This window comes from Amphiprion ocellaris, chromosome 8 (assembly GCF_022539595.1).
Source record: "Amphiprion ocellaris isolate individual 3 ecotype Okinawa chromosome 8, ASM2253959v1, whole genome shotgun sequence".
In the NCBI taxonomy this organism is placed as follows: Eukaryota; Metazoa; Chordata; class Actinopteri; family Pomacentridae; genus Amphiprion; species Amphiprion ocellaris.
Window position 1 is genome coordinate 12,158,956 of NC_072773.1, and position 15,537 is coordinate 12,174,492.

The window sequence follows — 15,537 nt, forward strand, 5'->3', positions numbered from 1 at the left end:
ACTTGATCCCCCCAAAAAACTATACTGTATCCATAAAGTTACTTTATAGTCATCCTGATAGGCAGATTGCAATTTCAATTTCACTGTGTTGATGTAGTTTCTTGGCATTAGTGTTCTTCAGTCTATTTCCCCTCCCAACACAAAATTTTAGATTAGAAATTAAATTTTTACATTTTATTCCTTTTGCTTACATAATTTATTGGATTTCTATCTATTTTCAAATTTTCACATTAAAAATGTGTCCTTTCTCTTTTTTTTTGCGCCCACAAGGCTCAACTGGTTGAGCGGGCAACTCATGAACAGGGGCTATAGTTCCCGACACAGTGGGGTTCGATTCCAGCTCATGGCCCTTTACTGCAGGTCCTCCACTGATTCGGCTCCCTATTTTCCTGTCAGCCTCTCAACTAACCTGTCTAATAAAGCCACTAACAAAAAGGTCAAAACATTTTTTTTTTTTTTTTAAAAGTGTACTTTTTGACACTATGTCCTCAGTGGAACTAAACACTGCCTAATTTTCCACTAAACTAAAAAAAATGAAAATCATTCCTGTGGGCATGCTGTCTCTGCTATATACAAAATGTAAATTGTGAACCATCAATACAACAACTTCATCGTCCTACCTTGCGAGCGCTCTTCCACATGTACTTCATATATGCATATGTGACATGTGGGTGGGTTGTGGGCAGCGGGTGATCCAGCTGCTTCGAGGGGTCAACGCCCAGCAGGAGCACCAGGGTCTTATGGGCGAGGGCCTAGAGGGACCAAGTGGGCAAAAAAGTTCAAAGAAGCAAATTCATTTTCTGAAGGTTTTTAGCTCAAGATGAAATCAAAAGACGAGAAGACACCTGCTACCCAGGGTTCTTAGGAAGTTAATACATTATAGAGCGTGTCAAATATCAACCTTTATTCTTAAGGAATAAATGATTAAAATAGAGCACAAATATGTAACACAGATTGTGTGAACAAAGAATATTTTAGGAAATAAGAAAAAAAATAAAAGATGAAAGACACTCAGACTACATTACTTTAAAGGTGCAAGTCTCAGCTGGATCATTTTTCCAGTTCCTCATAATCACATTTCCTTCCATGTCTGATGTTGGCCAATCACATCTCCATTTTTAGTTACCTCATAGTTGAAGATTCTGGCATCCTGTGTGCTTAAATATACCAAGAGTGTGCAGATAGACAAATTGGCCGATGGTCTGCCATCCATTGCAATCAATTAGAATAACAGAAAGGTCAAGAATGGATAATTGCACCACTTTAATTCAGGAGATATAGAGGCTCCGGTTTCTAAACAGTGTGATTGAGGTCGCTGTGTTACTTTCTTCAGTGCCAGCTTAAAACAGGTTTAAATAAAATTGAATTTCATGCCTGGAGTTTATGGTTGCACTTAACTTTGTCAGAGCTCGATTTCCCTTTTCTCTCTAACAAAACTGAGTTAATCAGCTCTGATTTGTTCCTCCTGAATGTTATGGGATTAGAATTACTAAGAAAACTGTCGGGCTTCATACAAACATGTCAATGTACTGACCAGGCGTCCACTCTTGCCACAAAGGCTGGCATATTTCAACCAAGTCCTCATGTCCTCATGGGGGCTGATCACCAGGGATCTGACCATTAGGATCCTCTGCCAATCTTCAACAATACGCTGACAACCCTGGAGGAAAACACACAGAAAACACATTACCGTTTTATTATGCACTTCCAAGAGAAGCAGTTACTCGTTAAACCCAAGAGAATGAACACACGTGAGACAGAGGTACACTTCAAACCCTGGGGGCTAGTATTACAACCAGTGGTCTGTCTTCAACATGTCCACACGTGAGTACAGGTTCATGTGCCAGAAAAAAAAAGACAATAATACATTTGTAAACCTCACTGGCTGGGTTCCTCTCGTAAATATTCTCTTGACCCCAACTTCAACCTCATCTTGACAAACCACAGAGCTGCAGACGTAGGCAACAAAGACAAGACACTGAAGTAATCAAACTCTGATGTATAATATGCTGTACAATCCTCTTTGTATGATTTGAATTTAGGACAAATCTACAGGGGGTAGACACAATAACATAACTTGATTATAATTACACAGCCACAAGGAGGATACATATTCGGTTGCATGGCAACTAGCAATGACAAATGAAGTCCTGAAATCCATGTTTTGATTAGATTTTTTAAGCAGCACACCATACTACCGTCATCCAGAATCAAAGATAATTCAACCCATCTTTGTGCCTGGAATGGTATTTATTTATTTCATCGTTTCAGCCCTCACAATTTTTTCCTTAGATGGCAAAAGTGTGTTGGGACAAGGCCTTTCATAAGCTATCAAAATCTGAGGCTAGAATTAAATACTATTGTTTCTGAAGTCGGCTTAACACAATGTGATAAGGGGTTGAGTACAAGTCATATCTGGCAGGAGCTATGCTCAGAGATTAGAATGACTAAGACAGTTTGGTATGCAGTTTAACCGTAAAAAATTATTGGTATCGTTCTACTGAGAAAGTACAACACCAAAATATTCAGGTAATTCTTGTTTAACTTGTTCAAAGAGAACAAATGTGTTTCAACGTGGGCATCGCAGTAGACAAGTTGTCTAAGGTGCATATCATCTCATTAAAATGTGGCTGTGGGCCTTTGTTGCATGTGATCACCTCTCTTTTCCACACACAGACATAAAGGTGTAGAAATATCAGTGAAAAATACTTGTAACATGTTAACATTTAAGCTAATTTTATAGAAACTTTTGAAATGCCACAGAAGAACAATAGTTACAATTAGGTGCCTTAAGGCAATAACAATCAACACATGTTCTTTGTGTGGACTAAAACTGAATATTCAAAGCAAAAACTATATATAGTACTTCAAATACTATAATGCGAAGATCATCAATTTGGCTGCCATTATTTCCCACTGGAAGAAATCTGCCGGTCTGAAACAAACAACACATCTTACTTTCTCTGTTTTTTGAGCTGTGGCACTGAGCCGGGCCAGTTTTGAATAATTGCTTGTAGTATTAATCAACATTTTTCTGCAGGTCTCTCTGTGTAGCCCTGTGATAGACTGGTGACATGTCCAGGATGTCCCCTGCCTTCATCCTAAGTCAGCTGGGATAGACTCCAGGCCCCCCAACAACCGTAATGAGGATTAATTATTGTATAGATAATGGATGGACGGATGGACCATTCTGCAGTCAAATGTAGCGCTGTCTTTGCTTTGGATAATTTCAAAGCATCATCTCTCATTATTGAGAACTCCAGATGCATAAAGTGTAATGGCATTTGCACTCACCGCTGTATTCAACAGCCTTTCAGACCGCGTCAGATGTTCTTTTGAAAAAAATATACTAGAGCACTCTAGGCAGCACATACAGTCCTCAGATGAATACAATCTGTCTGGCCTGTGGTTAAGGTGAAGGATGACGCAAGTTTTGCTTTCAATGAAGACGATTTTCCAAAAGGTCTAACATCTGAGCAAAACAAGGAGCAGGAATGTCAACAGGGCTGAGCTTAAGCAGCATTATACATGCTGTATTAAACTGACCAGCTTGGTTACCATGGTGTAAAGTGTCAGGAATGGCACATCACAGACCAGCGGATTGACAGTTTATCTTTTTTCCCTAAACAGGCACATAAAAGGCTGAGGATGAGGCACCTTTTGACTTAACTGTAACTTAGCAACACAGAAAAGTTGAAATTGAACAGTTTTATCTTAGATCAGACAGCATTTGTCTAAAATTCCAAAGACTTTGGCAGGGAGGAACTATTTCCCAACCACTTGTAGATTTCTGGTTATGTCTCATTTAACAACACTTACAACGCTGTGATTTATAATAAATTACGATAATAAAAATAATCATAGTGGCAGGAAGAGTGCAGATTGAGTTACCGTGTGGGCTACATGAAATTAGCAACACTTTATTCTCAGAAATTTCCTACAAGCCATATTTAATGTGGATGATGGCAAGCAATAGCATCATTAGATCAGAACTGATTGGATTCTATTTTTAAGTATGTAGGCGTGTTTAGGGAGGCCTGTTTACTCAGAACAGGACAAACTTCAAGCAAGTGCATGATTTCCAAATATATTTACTGCCTCTCTCCTGTAGTCAGGACCTTCACGCTATGAACAGAACAATCAAAACACATGAGTTCCTCCCCACTATAATCAGATTTACTAGCTTTTGTCTTGAATGACAATGCTTTAATTCAAATTGAAGGTGACAAAAAGGAACATTCTAATAAAACAATATTGGTGCAATATACATAAACCTCCTCCGCCACTACTAAAAGCAACTTGCCATGACTAGAAATAGACTGTCACAATCAACCCTGAGTGGGAGATATTTCACTGCCTACTGCATTCAGTGCATTGAAATTTAGCTCATATGACAGCAGAGAACCTGTACACTGCAGAGTAGAAAGGGGGATAAACATTCCATTTCTGCTATGAAAATGTGCTAAAGCTGAAGTGACTGCACTTTTATTGACATAACCACAATTCTAAGGTTGTGACTGTGAATGCTAAACACACTAGTTTCTGCTGCATGTGGAACTTATCTTTGACTTTATTGCCGCTGACCTTCATTGAATATTCATTTGAAGCACAGAAAATTACACTTTACCAAAGCATACAATGATTGTATTTTTACAATTCTGCTTTCAAATTACTTTTAAATTGAAAAACAACAAAACAAACCAACAGTAAGGGGACTAAGAAAGCAGTATTCACTAAGATACTGGTGTGTGCCTTTGCATGTATGTATGGTGGCTGGCTTGGCGTGTTTTCTATTAGTAACAGTGGCTTTTCCAACATCTGCTCTACATTGCATTTGTTGTTGCATATGTGTGCGTGTCTATATATCATGTGCTGTAGTTACCTGAAGCCTCTCCCACCATGTTTCCCTAATGATGTCCCTTCTCTCTGGCACCAGCTTATACTGGATGACCTCTTCCAGCTCTGACAGCATCTGGCAAGATACCATGGCCTGGGAAACAAACACACAAATTCATTCATTCTTATCCCTACATTATTATAGTTGCAAGATGTGTATTTCACACATGATGCAAAAGCCTCTTAATATAAAACTATCAATAAAGCTTATAAATTAATCAGAATCTGTAAATGAATGTATTCATCAACATGACCTACTTGTGTGGCATCTGTCAGTAAAAGCTAATTTGTTCACGGTGAAGACTTTGTTTACATTTCTTTCATTTAAAGAAGCATATCTAGGTCAAGATGCCGTGTGTCTGCTGTCAGCCTTCGTGGTGAACAGCTACACTATGTACATCAAAATCTACAAGGATGACATGGCTTTCAGAGTAATGTTATCTAAAGCATCTATATGAAAGGAACACTGCTGTTTCCTATTTCAACAGTTGATCTGAACTATTGTATGAATAATTCATCATATGCATATAATAAAGTCGGAGATAAAAATAGCGTTTGACTGCCAAAAAACGTAGGTTAGAGACCTAAATTATTATACCATTGCTTTAATAAAATTTTGTTGCTGTGACATAATCCTACCCTGCATGAATTGTATGAAAAATGAGATGGTCAACTGAAGCCAGACGTTGAATTTTTGGCTGTCTCAGAGGAACACTTACCCCGTAGGCTCGACTGTAGCTCTCTCCAGCCATCGCTGTAAGTTCAGCATCCAATAGGTCTCTTGCTTTATCAATACACTACGTATGAGGGGGAAAAAAACACATTTACAATATGATCTTAAATATTAAAACATCTGTAGCATTTTTTCCTTTTTCAAGTAGGCCTGAGTGATGCTGAGACGTACAGATTGTTAGTTAGCTCCTGAACCTGTGAATTCTGAGTTTTCATATTCATAAAACTGGTATAATTGAAGATTTTCCCTAACTTTCTCCTATATAGCACTTATAAAGCCAAGGTACATCTATCCAACACCAAAAGCGGTATTTCTTCAAGTTGGCATGACCCAGAACATACCATGACCCAATGTCATACAACCCTAAAAACTCATCAGAACTAGCTGAGTTTGGACTGAGGCCAGGGGAAAAAACCCAATAAATGAACAAAGCCACATCACATGTAGCTTCATGCTGTTCACACCCCTCTCACTTAGGAGAAGCCAACAATAACACATTACTGGAACTCAGACTAGAATAGTACAGTGCTAGTATAACAAAATAATTTGATGCGCTGTTGAGTGCCAAAGTGTTTTATAAGGAGAAGTAAATGAACTGTTGAGAGCAAAAGTGTGAATGTTATGTAAGCGTGGTTTTGGGATGTCACATGTATTTTAAAAGTCAGCCTAAAATGTTATCCATGTTCAGAGACAGAAGAAGTGGAGGGCACAAAGAAGAATTCAGAATGGGAACTGTTAGTCATGGTTCCTTCCATGAACACAACGCAAAAATCTGAAACTTTTTCATGATGTTCAACTGTCAAAGTACAGTCACTCCCAACAAATGTTTTTTGTACCTTCCTGTTTGGAGTGTTTTACTGTATGTTACCGACTCATTTGTAAAATTCCAGCTGTCTGACCTTTCCTAATAGAACCAAATTCAACGGAACAGCAGACATTCCATTACCTGTGAGAACCCTGAGGGATGGAAAAACAGTAACTGAGAGAAAGACATGATCCAGCGTAGCAAAAGGGACAAACAAGGACACAAGTACTGTGGCAAAATAACTGCTGATTTCTTGGGCTTCTACAGCCAACGCTTTAGGGAATTGTTATTTGTAGGAAGGTAAAATAATGGAGAATGACTAAGGAAGCTCTCTGAGGCCAGGGCACACAGCTGTTTCAGACCGACTCCAACCAATTATTTCTTTCGCAGGGAGGGAAAGGAGGAATGGAATGCCACAACACCTCTTGAGGCACCCACAACAAAAGGTGGGGTTATGGGAGGGTGGTTGGGACGAGGTGACAATGGTCCTGTTTACTTCTGAATTACTGTGCTGGGGCCTCTTGGGAAATGTGCAGTCCAGACGACTCCTGATAAATGCAGTGTCTGGCTTCTGGCAACACAAACAAACCATGACCCAATCTTTTATTCTCTTACATAAAGGTTGCACTTATGTACTTGCATAAGTTTTAAGTCCACTGACATTACTCTATCATTACAGTGTGTTATGATGTCCTGTTTGTGAATGGTTGAAGTCAAATCAGTCACTACAGGATCTGAAACAAAGAAATCAAATATGACTGTGAAGTCAAAACGAGGGCTCTAGTTTCTATAACCCACGATACAATTTACAAATCGAATGCACACTGGAGGACTGTATCTATCATGAATCTTGGCACAACAGACTGCTTTACTGGGGGGAGCATGACTGGAGTGTCTACACATCATCGGTGGAACAGACCAAACACTGGGATTTATAAAGCAAAGCAACCTGAAACCTCTTACACAGACACACGCCAAGACTTATGGAGCACATGTCTGGTTGTTGAGGGTGTAGCGGGAAGAAAGGAACAGCCCCACTGAATCAAAAGAACTTCAGTGCGAGGATTACTAACCGCATCCGGAAAACTAGACTGAGCTCATGTTGACATTTAAGCTTTCACCCTCACTCCATCTGCTTCTAATTCTTCTTCACTCATTGTGAGTGGCTCATTGTCGACAGGAGTCAAAAGTCTGCTTTCCCTATTCAGCTGATGCAGAATCCCATAGGCCACACCTGGACCTAATCTCTAAATTACAGGGGGTGGGGAGCATAGCAAGCAAGTCTCTGGGGCTTTGTGGTGAAAAGGGGACTTGGAGGATGAGTCCAGGCAAATCGGAGGAGCAGGTGTTTACTGGTGTCCGTGCAGAAGCCTGTGTGCGTTAGACGTGCTGGCATTCAGCTTGAACAAATCCATCTCTGGGGACCATGAGCTCATTTGAGATCCCCAGCTTTCATCAAATAAGGAAAACACCACCCCTGACCCCCACCAGACCTTGTCGAAAGGCACACAGGAGGAGTTACAGACTTTATTTGTTTGAGGCTGAATGCTGAGATGATTTACAATTTCAGGGGTTACATAACATTTCCACACCGAGGAGGTACCACATTATACACAAAAAAAAACACATTTTGTGCATTTTATTACTTTTAATGAAAAGCCTGAGCCTATGGGGGAATTTGATTCCATCTGGAATGGTCATCAAGCTGGTTTCCAGTGATTTAAACTTTTCATACCTTGCAATAAAGACTAAGAAAAACTGCAGAAGCTACAAGACGTGGCTAATTTCCACAAAGTACGTCTTGTCCAAAAAAATGTATACTTACAATGTACATGTTTTCCACAGGGTGTATTGTTGAGTGATGATGTAACCCACCTGCTGGGCCAATGAGAAGAGGTCCTGATGTAGCGCTAGCACTGCTCTGTAAAATGCGCCATCATGTGTGTCTCTTGGGATCATACACGTATACTCCTCCATGCTGTCCCAGTGTCCTGGAGAAACAATAATCAAGGCAAGAACAAGAGCAAAGCCAGGATTAAGAAGGAGTCTTGTGAAAATGAGAATAGTAATGATCATTGCAAAAGCTTAGCAGCCTTTCACTGCTGCTTTGAACATTCCACCCCACCTTGCAACAATATAAATTACTGCAACTTCAATATTTTGCTTCCCAAAGACATCTTCCAGTAGGCAAGGCTGCTGGTTGGGTGCTGCCTCTGGGTTTACGATTGAGTTTGGAAAGTCAAAGCCACAGACCAGAAATCTTTGGGGTTGCTTATGTAGTGTGGTCCGTGCTTTTCTCCATCATTGCACATTACGATATGTCAGTATTATGACTGGATACCATTCCCATCTGGTTATGTGAGGGAGACTTGGCAAGGGCCATTACTGTTTTCACTGCTGTTTTGTTGCGCCGAGTCAGACAGAGAATCATCCTTCACTGAATGCTATCATACTGTCCACTATTACCCTTTCCAATTACTATTTTCAGTTATTAAATTCATATCTGATGTGAGGTATTTGAGTGGTTACCTAGACCCCAGGCTGCGGCAGCAGCCATTCGAGCCATCTTGGCTTGGGTCTCCTCGCTGACCAGTGTCCATTCTTCACAGCACTGCTGGTGCAACTGGCCCCTGGAAAACGTTAACCACAGGCTTGAGACTGTAGAAAAAGCTAATTCAGATTTATTCAGTACCATGTTCACAGTGATGACATCAGATGAATCCCACAGCATGTACAGGGTGACATCAGTTAGTGAAAAACTGATCTGAGCTACGTTGTTGATCAGCTAAACCGGTGCAGAATATCTATGTATAAGCAACAGTGTTGCTACATGGGCTGCTAATGACACACTGAACCTCAAAAGTGCAAAACAGGATGACCCTGAAGTATGCTTGTTCACTGGACAATCTGAAAAGATTTGCATATCACATAATGTCTAAGAGCTCTAGGAAAAGTTGTGGATACTCTACATATAGACCATGCATTCACTAAATGGTTGAATATTCTGTTATGGGGCACGATGAAGTTGGTCTATAGGTACAGAGGAGTGATGCGTTCATTTCTGGCTGACATGAATTTGATAATCACTGCTATGACTGGCACTTTTAAATCTTTATCCTCATAATATTAAAAGTGTCTTTTGAGGTCCATATTCTATATATACTTGTATTCTATAAAAATACAAGTTCACATTTTTGGCACCAAAATCAATTGAGGAAATCATTCATTGGAACAGCCAAGCACTTCTGGCCAAGGATGAAAAGGGCTCATACTGAGAATATGACTGGGGTTCAATTACATCTGTCATTTTTTATTTGCTCATTTGTTTTTACAAATGAACATTAAAATTTTTGTACTGTTCCACTATGGCTGGACCCGACTATCTGAATATTTGGTCGTGACGTTGGTATCCGAATATTCGGCCAGCAACAAATATTCATACCAGCAACATATTATAAAAGAGAGTGGCGAATACCTGGATCTGACATATTGGTGTTTAAATTTAAGTAAAAGTTAAATTACTGTCAAACTCTACTTGCTTTACCTAGTGCTGTTCTTGTGGAAAGCATCCACTGCACAAGAGATCCTAAGATTACATTTTTAAATCTAAAAACAATGTATAAACACAACACCAGTTATTTGTTACATCAACAGGGTCATCTCAAAATAAAAGCATTTAACACTGACATAAACTGACAAACATGGATACTTGACAGATACAGAATTCAGATGAGTACATATGACACATCATTTGTCACTGTATTCTTTTTTTCCATCAAACATGTACAATTTATATCATCTGATGATAGGCTTCTAGACTAGATTCATCTAAAAAGGTCTTCCAACTCTCCACTAAAATTAGAGTTTGACTAACAAAAACATGAACTTCACTTTAACAATCTCTCTTTCTCTTCTCTGTACAAAGAAGACCTGTGTAAGCCCTGTACAATATGACTGAGTAACAATGTGTCCTCTTAAGTCTGATCTCCTTTGACTCATGACCCCGTCAACTGTTATGTCATCTCCAAGCCGTACCTATCCCCACACAAACATATACACAGAGCTTCACTTCAGATGATTTTTTAAATTTTTTTTTTTGTAAAATTACTGCATCATATTATTGTGAAATGATTTAGATTGTACACAACCATGACACAAGGTAGACAGGTTACGTAAGTAAATTAACATCTGCTTTGTGTCATGAGTTCTGTGACGATCCACATATTTGGACCCTTTTGACATCTTGTGACTTTCTTTTTCCCTAAAAATGCACTTTGACAGGGAGCGGTCATTATGGAGTTTAGCTTCAGCTGTGGTGAGGTTTCATTGGCGTTGGATGTCAGTGCATGTATTTCCCGTTAAAATTACTTTGGTCAACTCAGAGGAACAAAAAGGGAGACCTAACGCCAGGACTTATTATGAATAGGCTACCTACGCAGAAAAAGCAAACAGAAGTGAAAGAAGAAAATGATCACAGCAAATCTATAACTTCACATGCAGTCTTTATCCATTTGAGCCAAGGTTAAAAACTGAAGAACCGAGTGTTACCTGTATTTTATCACTTAAGTTAATCACAATGCCAAAAAGCTCAATGGAGAATGTGTGTTTTAAAAAATAAGGTAAATTATAAACCTCCATTGCAAATACTGAGTCTACCCAAACTATCCATGTATCTGAGACGTTAAAGCTGGAACTGCGAATGGAATGAATTTTTGCAGCACTACTGAACACATTAATGGCATACCATTCTCCAAGGGCCTCTAAGCAGCGCATTCTGCCCAGGATAAGCTCTGGATCCTCTTTGTTCATGTCAATCTTCTTGTCATACGCCACCAGGGCATCCTCCCATTCATGAAGCTTCTCATACCAGGTGGCTTGGATTTCCTAATAAAGATAAAAAATACAGTAAACAGTAAGTCATTACGGCATTGCACAGCTTAAATTCCCAACTTTATCAACCTATCTTGGGCCTGTTACAGCGAACAATCACTTCTAGGTGATTTTTAGGCAGCCATCAAACAAGTAATAAGGATATACATTGTCGGGCAAACGTTTTAGAACACCCAATTTTTCCAGTTTTTTCCTGAAATTCAGTAGTTCAAGTCCAATAAATAGCTTGAAATGGTACAAAGAGATATGGTGAACTGCGAGAAGTTAAAAAAAAGGTAACATTACCCAAACTTGAAAAATAATGTACATTTCAGAATTATACAAAAAAGGTCTTTTTCAGGGAACAAGAAAGGGGTGAACAACTTAAAGCTGTTCTGCAGCAATGGAGGTTGATCAAGCCTTGATAGTTGGTGCTACCAAATCCTACAGGTGTCCCAACTTTTCTTGATTACTTACAACCCCCTCTGTCTGCATAAAAGTAATGTTGGAACACACAGTGGCACCATACCCTGTAGAACATTATTTGAACAGTACTGTACTGCAGAAAGTAGCATGTTGCTATAAAATGGCGAGGAAAAGGCAATTAATAACAGAAGAGAGACAGACCATCATAGCACTTAAAAATGTAGGTCTTTCTTACAGAGAAGAAAGTCAAGGTGTCAGTGAGTAGAGTTTTCTTCACCATCAATAGGCACTCAGAAACTGGGACAGGAAGAGGTCTGGAAGACCCAAAGCCACAACAGAATCAGAAGACAAGTTTCTCAGAGTCAACAGCTTGGTGATAGGCAGCTCACAGGACAACAGCTTCAAACACAGCTTAATAGTGGTCGTAGAAAGAAGTCTCATTTTCAACTGTGAAGAGAAGACTTGGAGTTGCAGCAAAAATAAGAAAAAGAGGCTTGCCTGGGCCGTGAAACACCGCCAATGGACTACTGAGGACTGGAAGAACGTATTATGAACTCATCATAGCTCATCACACAGGATTTTTGTACGGCGTCGAGTAGGAGAAAGGATGGTTCCTCAGTGTGTGACATCAACTGTCAAACATGGAGGAGGAAGCATGATGATCAGGGGCTGTTTTGCTGGATCCAGTGTTGGTGATTTGTACAGAGTAAGAGGTACCCTGAACCAAAACGGCTACCACAACATTCTGCAGCATCATGCAGTACTCTCTGGTATGTTCCTAGTTGGTCAGGGGTTCATCCTACAGGAAGATAATGACCCAAAACGTAAGTCCAAGCTATGCCAGAACTACCTTAGGAAAAAAGAACAAGATGCTAAGCTTGGAAACATGAAGTGGCAGCACAGTCTCCAGACTTAAAACCCATGGAGCTGGTTTGGGATGAACTGGACAGAAGACTGAAAGCAAACCAACCTGCAAGTGCCACACATTTATGGGAACTTCTGCAACAGAGTTGGGAAGAACTTGCTGAGGAATATTTCATTTCCATTGTCGAAAGAATGCCACGAGTGTGTTCAGCTGTTAAATCTTCCAAAAAAAAAAAAAAGCTGAAACACTATGTACTTGTATCTCTTGTATCATAGTTAGACCAAATGAATCAGTTGGCTTATGGGTCAGTTGCCATAATAGAAATTCATCCACAGCTATAAAAGATTGAAGTCTCTAATTTAAACTACACTGGAATTATATTTTTTACTTCGTTATTGCATCCTAAGTTCATTTCACGTCCTGTCAGATTAAGCCCTTACGGAGGTTTGGGTGGAACAGTTTGCAACGCTTTTTAAATAATATTTGAATGCTTACATTTATTTTGTCTGTGGCTTTGTAATTCATTTCTGAATGCTGGATTTTAGTATGAAGTGTTTATGTATTTAAGTATTTGGTAAAATTTTGTATAAATGTTTGTATTGCATGTTTTTATTTGAAAATATATTTAATTGGACTTGTAAGGAAGTAATACCACATACTTCAATGAAAAGGAATAGCTCACTATGCATTTTAAATTATTTCTGTTAATATATATTTGACCAGACACTTAACACTTTCTAATAACACAAATAAAGCACTGGTTTTGGTCTTCTTTAAGGACTAAGGATGTAAAATAACACCAGTCACTTTAATTGACTGATTCTGAACCTAAAAAGCCTGTCTGGTACATTCACACAGGGAAAAAACAAAAACCACAGTTACTAAATGATGTAATTTTGGTAAAAGTGATGGACACAGAACAGAATAATAAAATGATCTTTTCCTGTTATGCAATCGATGTGGAAAATCTTTGTGATCGTGTCCAATGCATGTCCACTCTTTGACAGTTATTTCATACATGGAACTGGTCCATCTACAGAGAGCATGGAACACACCAGCGTTTTCAGTATTATTAGGGAGGTGTAGTCTTTTACATGAACTGAATCAAAAACAGATAAAAAATATGCTCGATAATGCCAGACAGAAAGATTTAAATGCAGCTAATATAAATAATACAGTAATTTAAGGTGACACAGGGATCTTCCACCCTGTCACAATTAAGACAGAAATACAGTTTGCACATGTTAGAATGATGCATTACATCATTTTAGCACTGTAAAAAGAACCCAGCCCTTTCAGGTACTTCTAAAAAACAACATACACATTAGAGACGCATAACAGGTGTGCAAAAATGTACAAACATCCAGTTAAGTTGACAAAAAGGTGATAATTCTGCTGCTTGACCCTGACTTCTGGTCAGTGTAGCGGATGGCTTTTCCACATGCTGCACATTGAGAACATGGTGTTCTGGGAGTGTGTGCCTCAAATAACCCTCATCCCCATGTAAAAAAGTGTATATGGGCAAAAGACACCATAGGAAGACATTTATGCAGACGAGAGACCTCGTTTAACCCTTTGATGCACAACATGGGTCAAAAGTGACCCATATTCAATGGGAAATGGGTATCTCTTGACCCATGTTGTGCATTAAAGGGTTAATAGAGCCCACTGAGAATGTGTAGTCCAAAAGAAATTCGAGGCTGATTGTTTTGTCGGTGCTTGCTAGAAGTACTACAGACAAAATGAAATGTCATCCTTCTAGTCTTCCACACAGCAGTTTGAAGACTTATTACATATTACTGCAGCAATCATTTCCTATTGTGTCATACAGAATTATGACCACGTTACACATACATAATACAGGGTATTTGATCTACAACACATGCTTCAATGTATTTCATGAATGTGTTGTAATGTGATGCTAAAGCTAAACCATGGGCTGAACCAATTTTGAAGAAAAGCCCTACGTATTTTGCAGGAACCCACACAACAGCAGCCCTGCTGTAATTAAAAGAGGAGGCCAAGATTTTTGTCCCAGTGTCAGTCTGAGGCCATTTCCACACTTAGATGGATATTTTCCGAGACAAATACTTTCCCCTTCTGTGTAAAAAAATATTTTTGCCCATACAACCACTAGCTGGCAAAATATCTCGCACAAGATGCAAAAAATAAATTAGAAATATAATAACAAGCATGCTGGGACAGACATATCAAATATCAGAGGACACTGTCATTTCCTCATTACTTTAAGCTGCAGATGGTTGGACCAAGTATTATTGGGAACCGCAGACAAAGAGGTTTGTTTATGCTGGTGATGCAGAGCACAAATGTGAGGTTAATTTGTAATCTTGTAACTGCTACTGCTAACAAAACATAAAGAGATATATCCACTATTGTTCTGGCTTTTGCCACATGCTCATTATGCAAAACAAATATAGACATGTATTAATTGACATCATCACTTCTCTGTTTTATATGTCCACATATAAACCAGAGAGTTTAAAAATCCAGACTTTAAAAGGCATTCAAAAAAGTATATGTTTCAATAAAATGCCATTTGTGTGTGGCTGAGAGGCTCAGATGCAGGGGAAAGCGTGGACAAGCCCCAAGTCAATGAAACCTAAGACATGATTTTCTTTTTTGGGTAGAGGGAAAAAAGGGTTCTGAGAAAAAAAAAAGCACTTACCAATTCACCAAAATGTTTCATGGCATATTCCAGTACCCCAGACGCAGCTTCGGGCTGCTGCAGTTTATTGTTGATGCTGCAAGACATAACAAAACCAATAATAACAGGTTATTAAGGCAATCTGAACACAAAACCTGACAAAGGTGGATGTGGCTGCTATTGCTAGCAAATGGCAAAGTTAAGCCATATGTACATGTATGTCTTCAGTGGATAACTTACTGTACAACTTTTCAAATAAAGAACTCCAATAACAAAAT

General features: G+C 39.1%; 1 protein-coding gene across 1 annotated transcript in view; it reads right to left on the reverse strand.

Annotated features, from left to right (window-relative positions):
• The window catches only part of mtor (mechanistic target of rapamycin kinase), a 97,417-nt gene that overhangs the window by 25,703 nt on the left and 56,177 nt on the right, over nt 1–15,537 (reverse strand). The window contains exons 29-36 of the mRNA XM_035947331.2: nt 15,281–15,356; nt 11,179–11,318; nt 8,964–9,064; nt 8,310–8,425; nt 5,616–5,693; nt 4,883–4,990; nt 1,535–1,660; nt 621–752 (exon numbers count right to left, since the gene is read on the reverse strand). Coding sequence (XP_035803224.1) covers nt 621–752; nt 1,535–1,660; nt 4,883–4,990; nt 5,616–5,693; nt 8,310–8,425; nt 8,964–9,064; nt 11,179–11,318; nt 15,281–15,356 — 877 coding nt within the window. The remainder of the gene's footprint in view (nt 1–620; nt 753–1,534; nt 1,661–4,882; nt 4,991–5,615; nt 5,694–8,309; nt 8,426–8,963; nt 9,065–11,178; nt 11,319–15,280; nt 15,357–15,537) is intronic.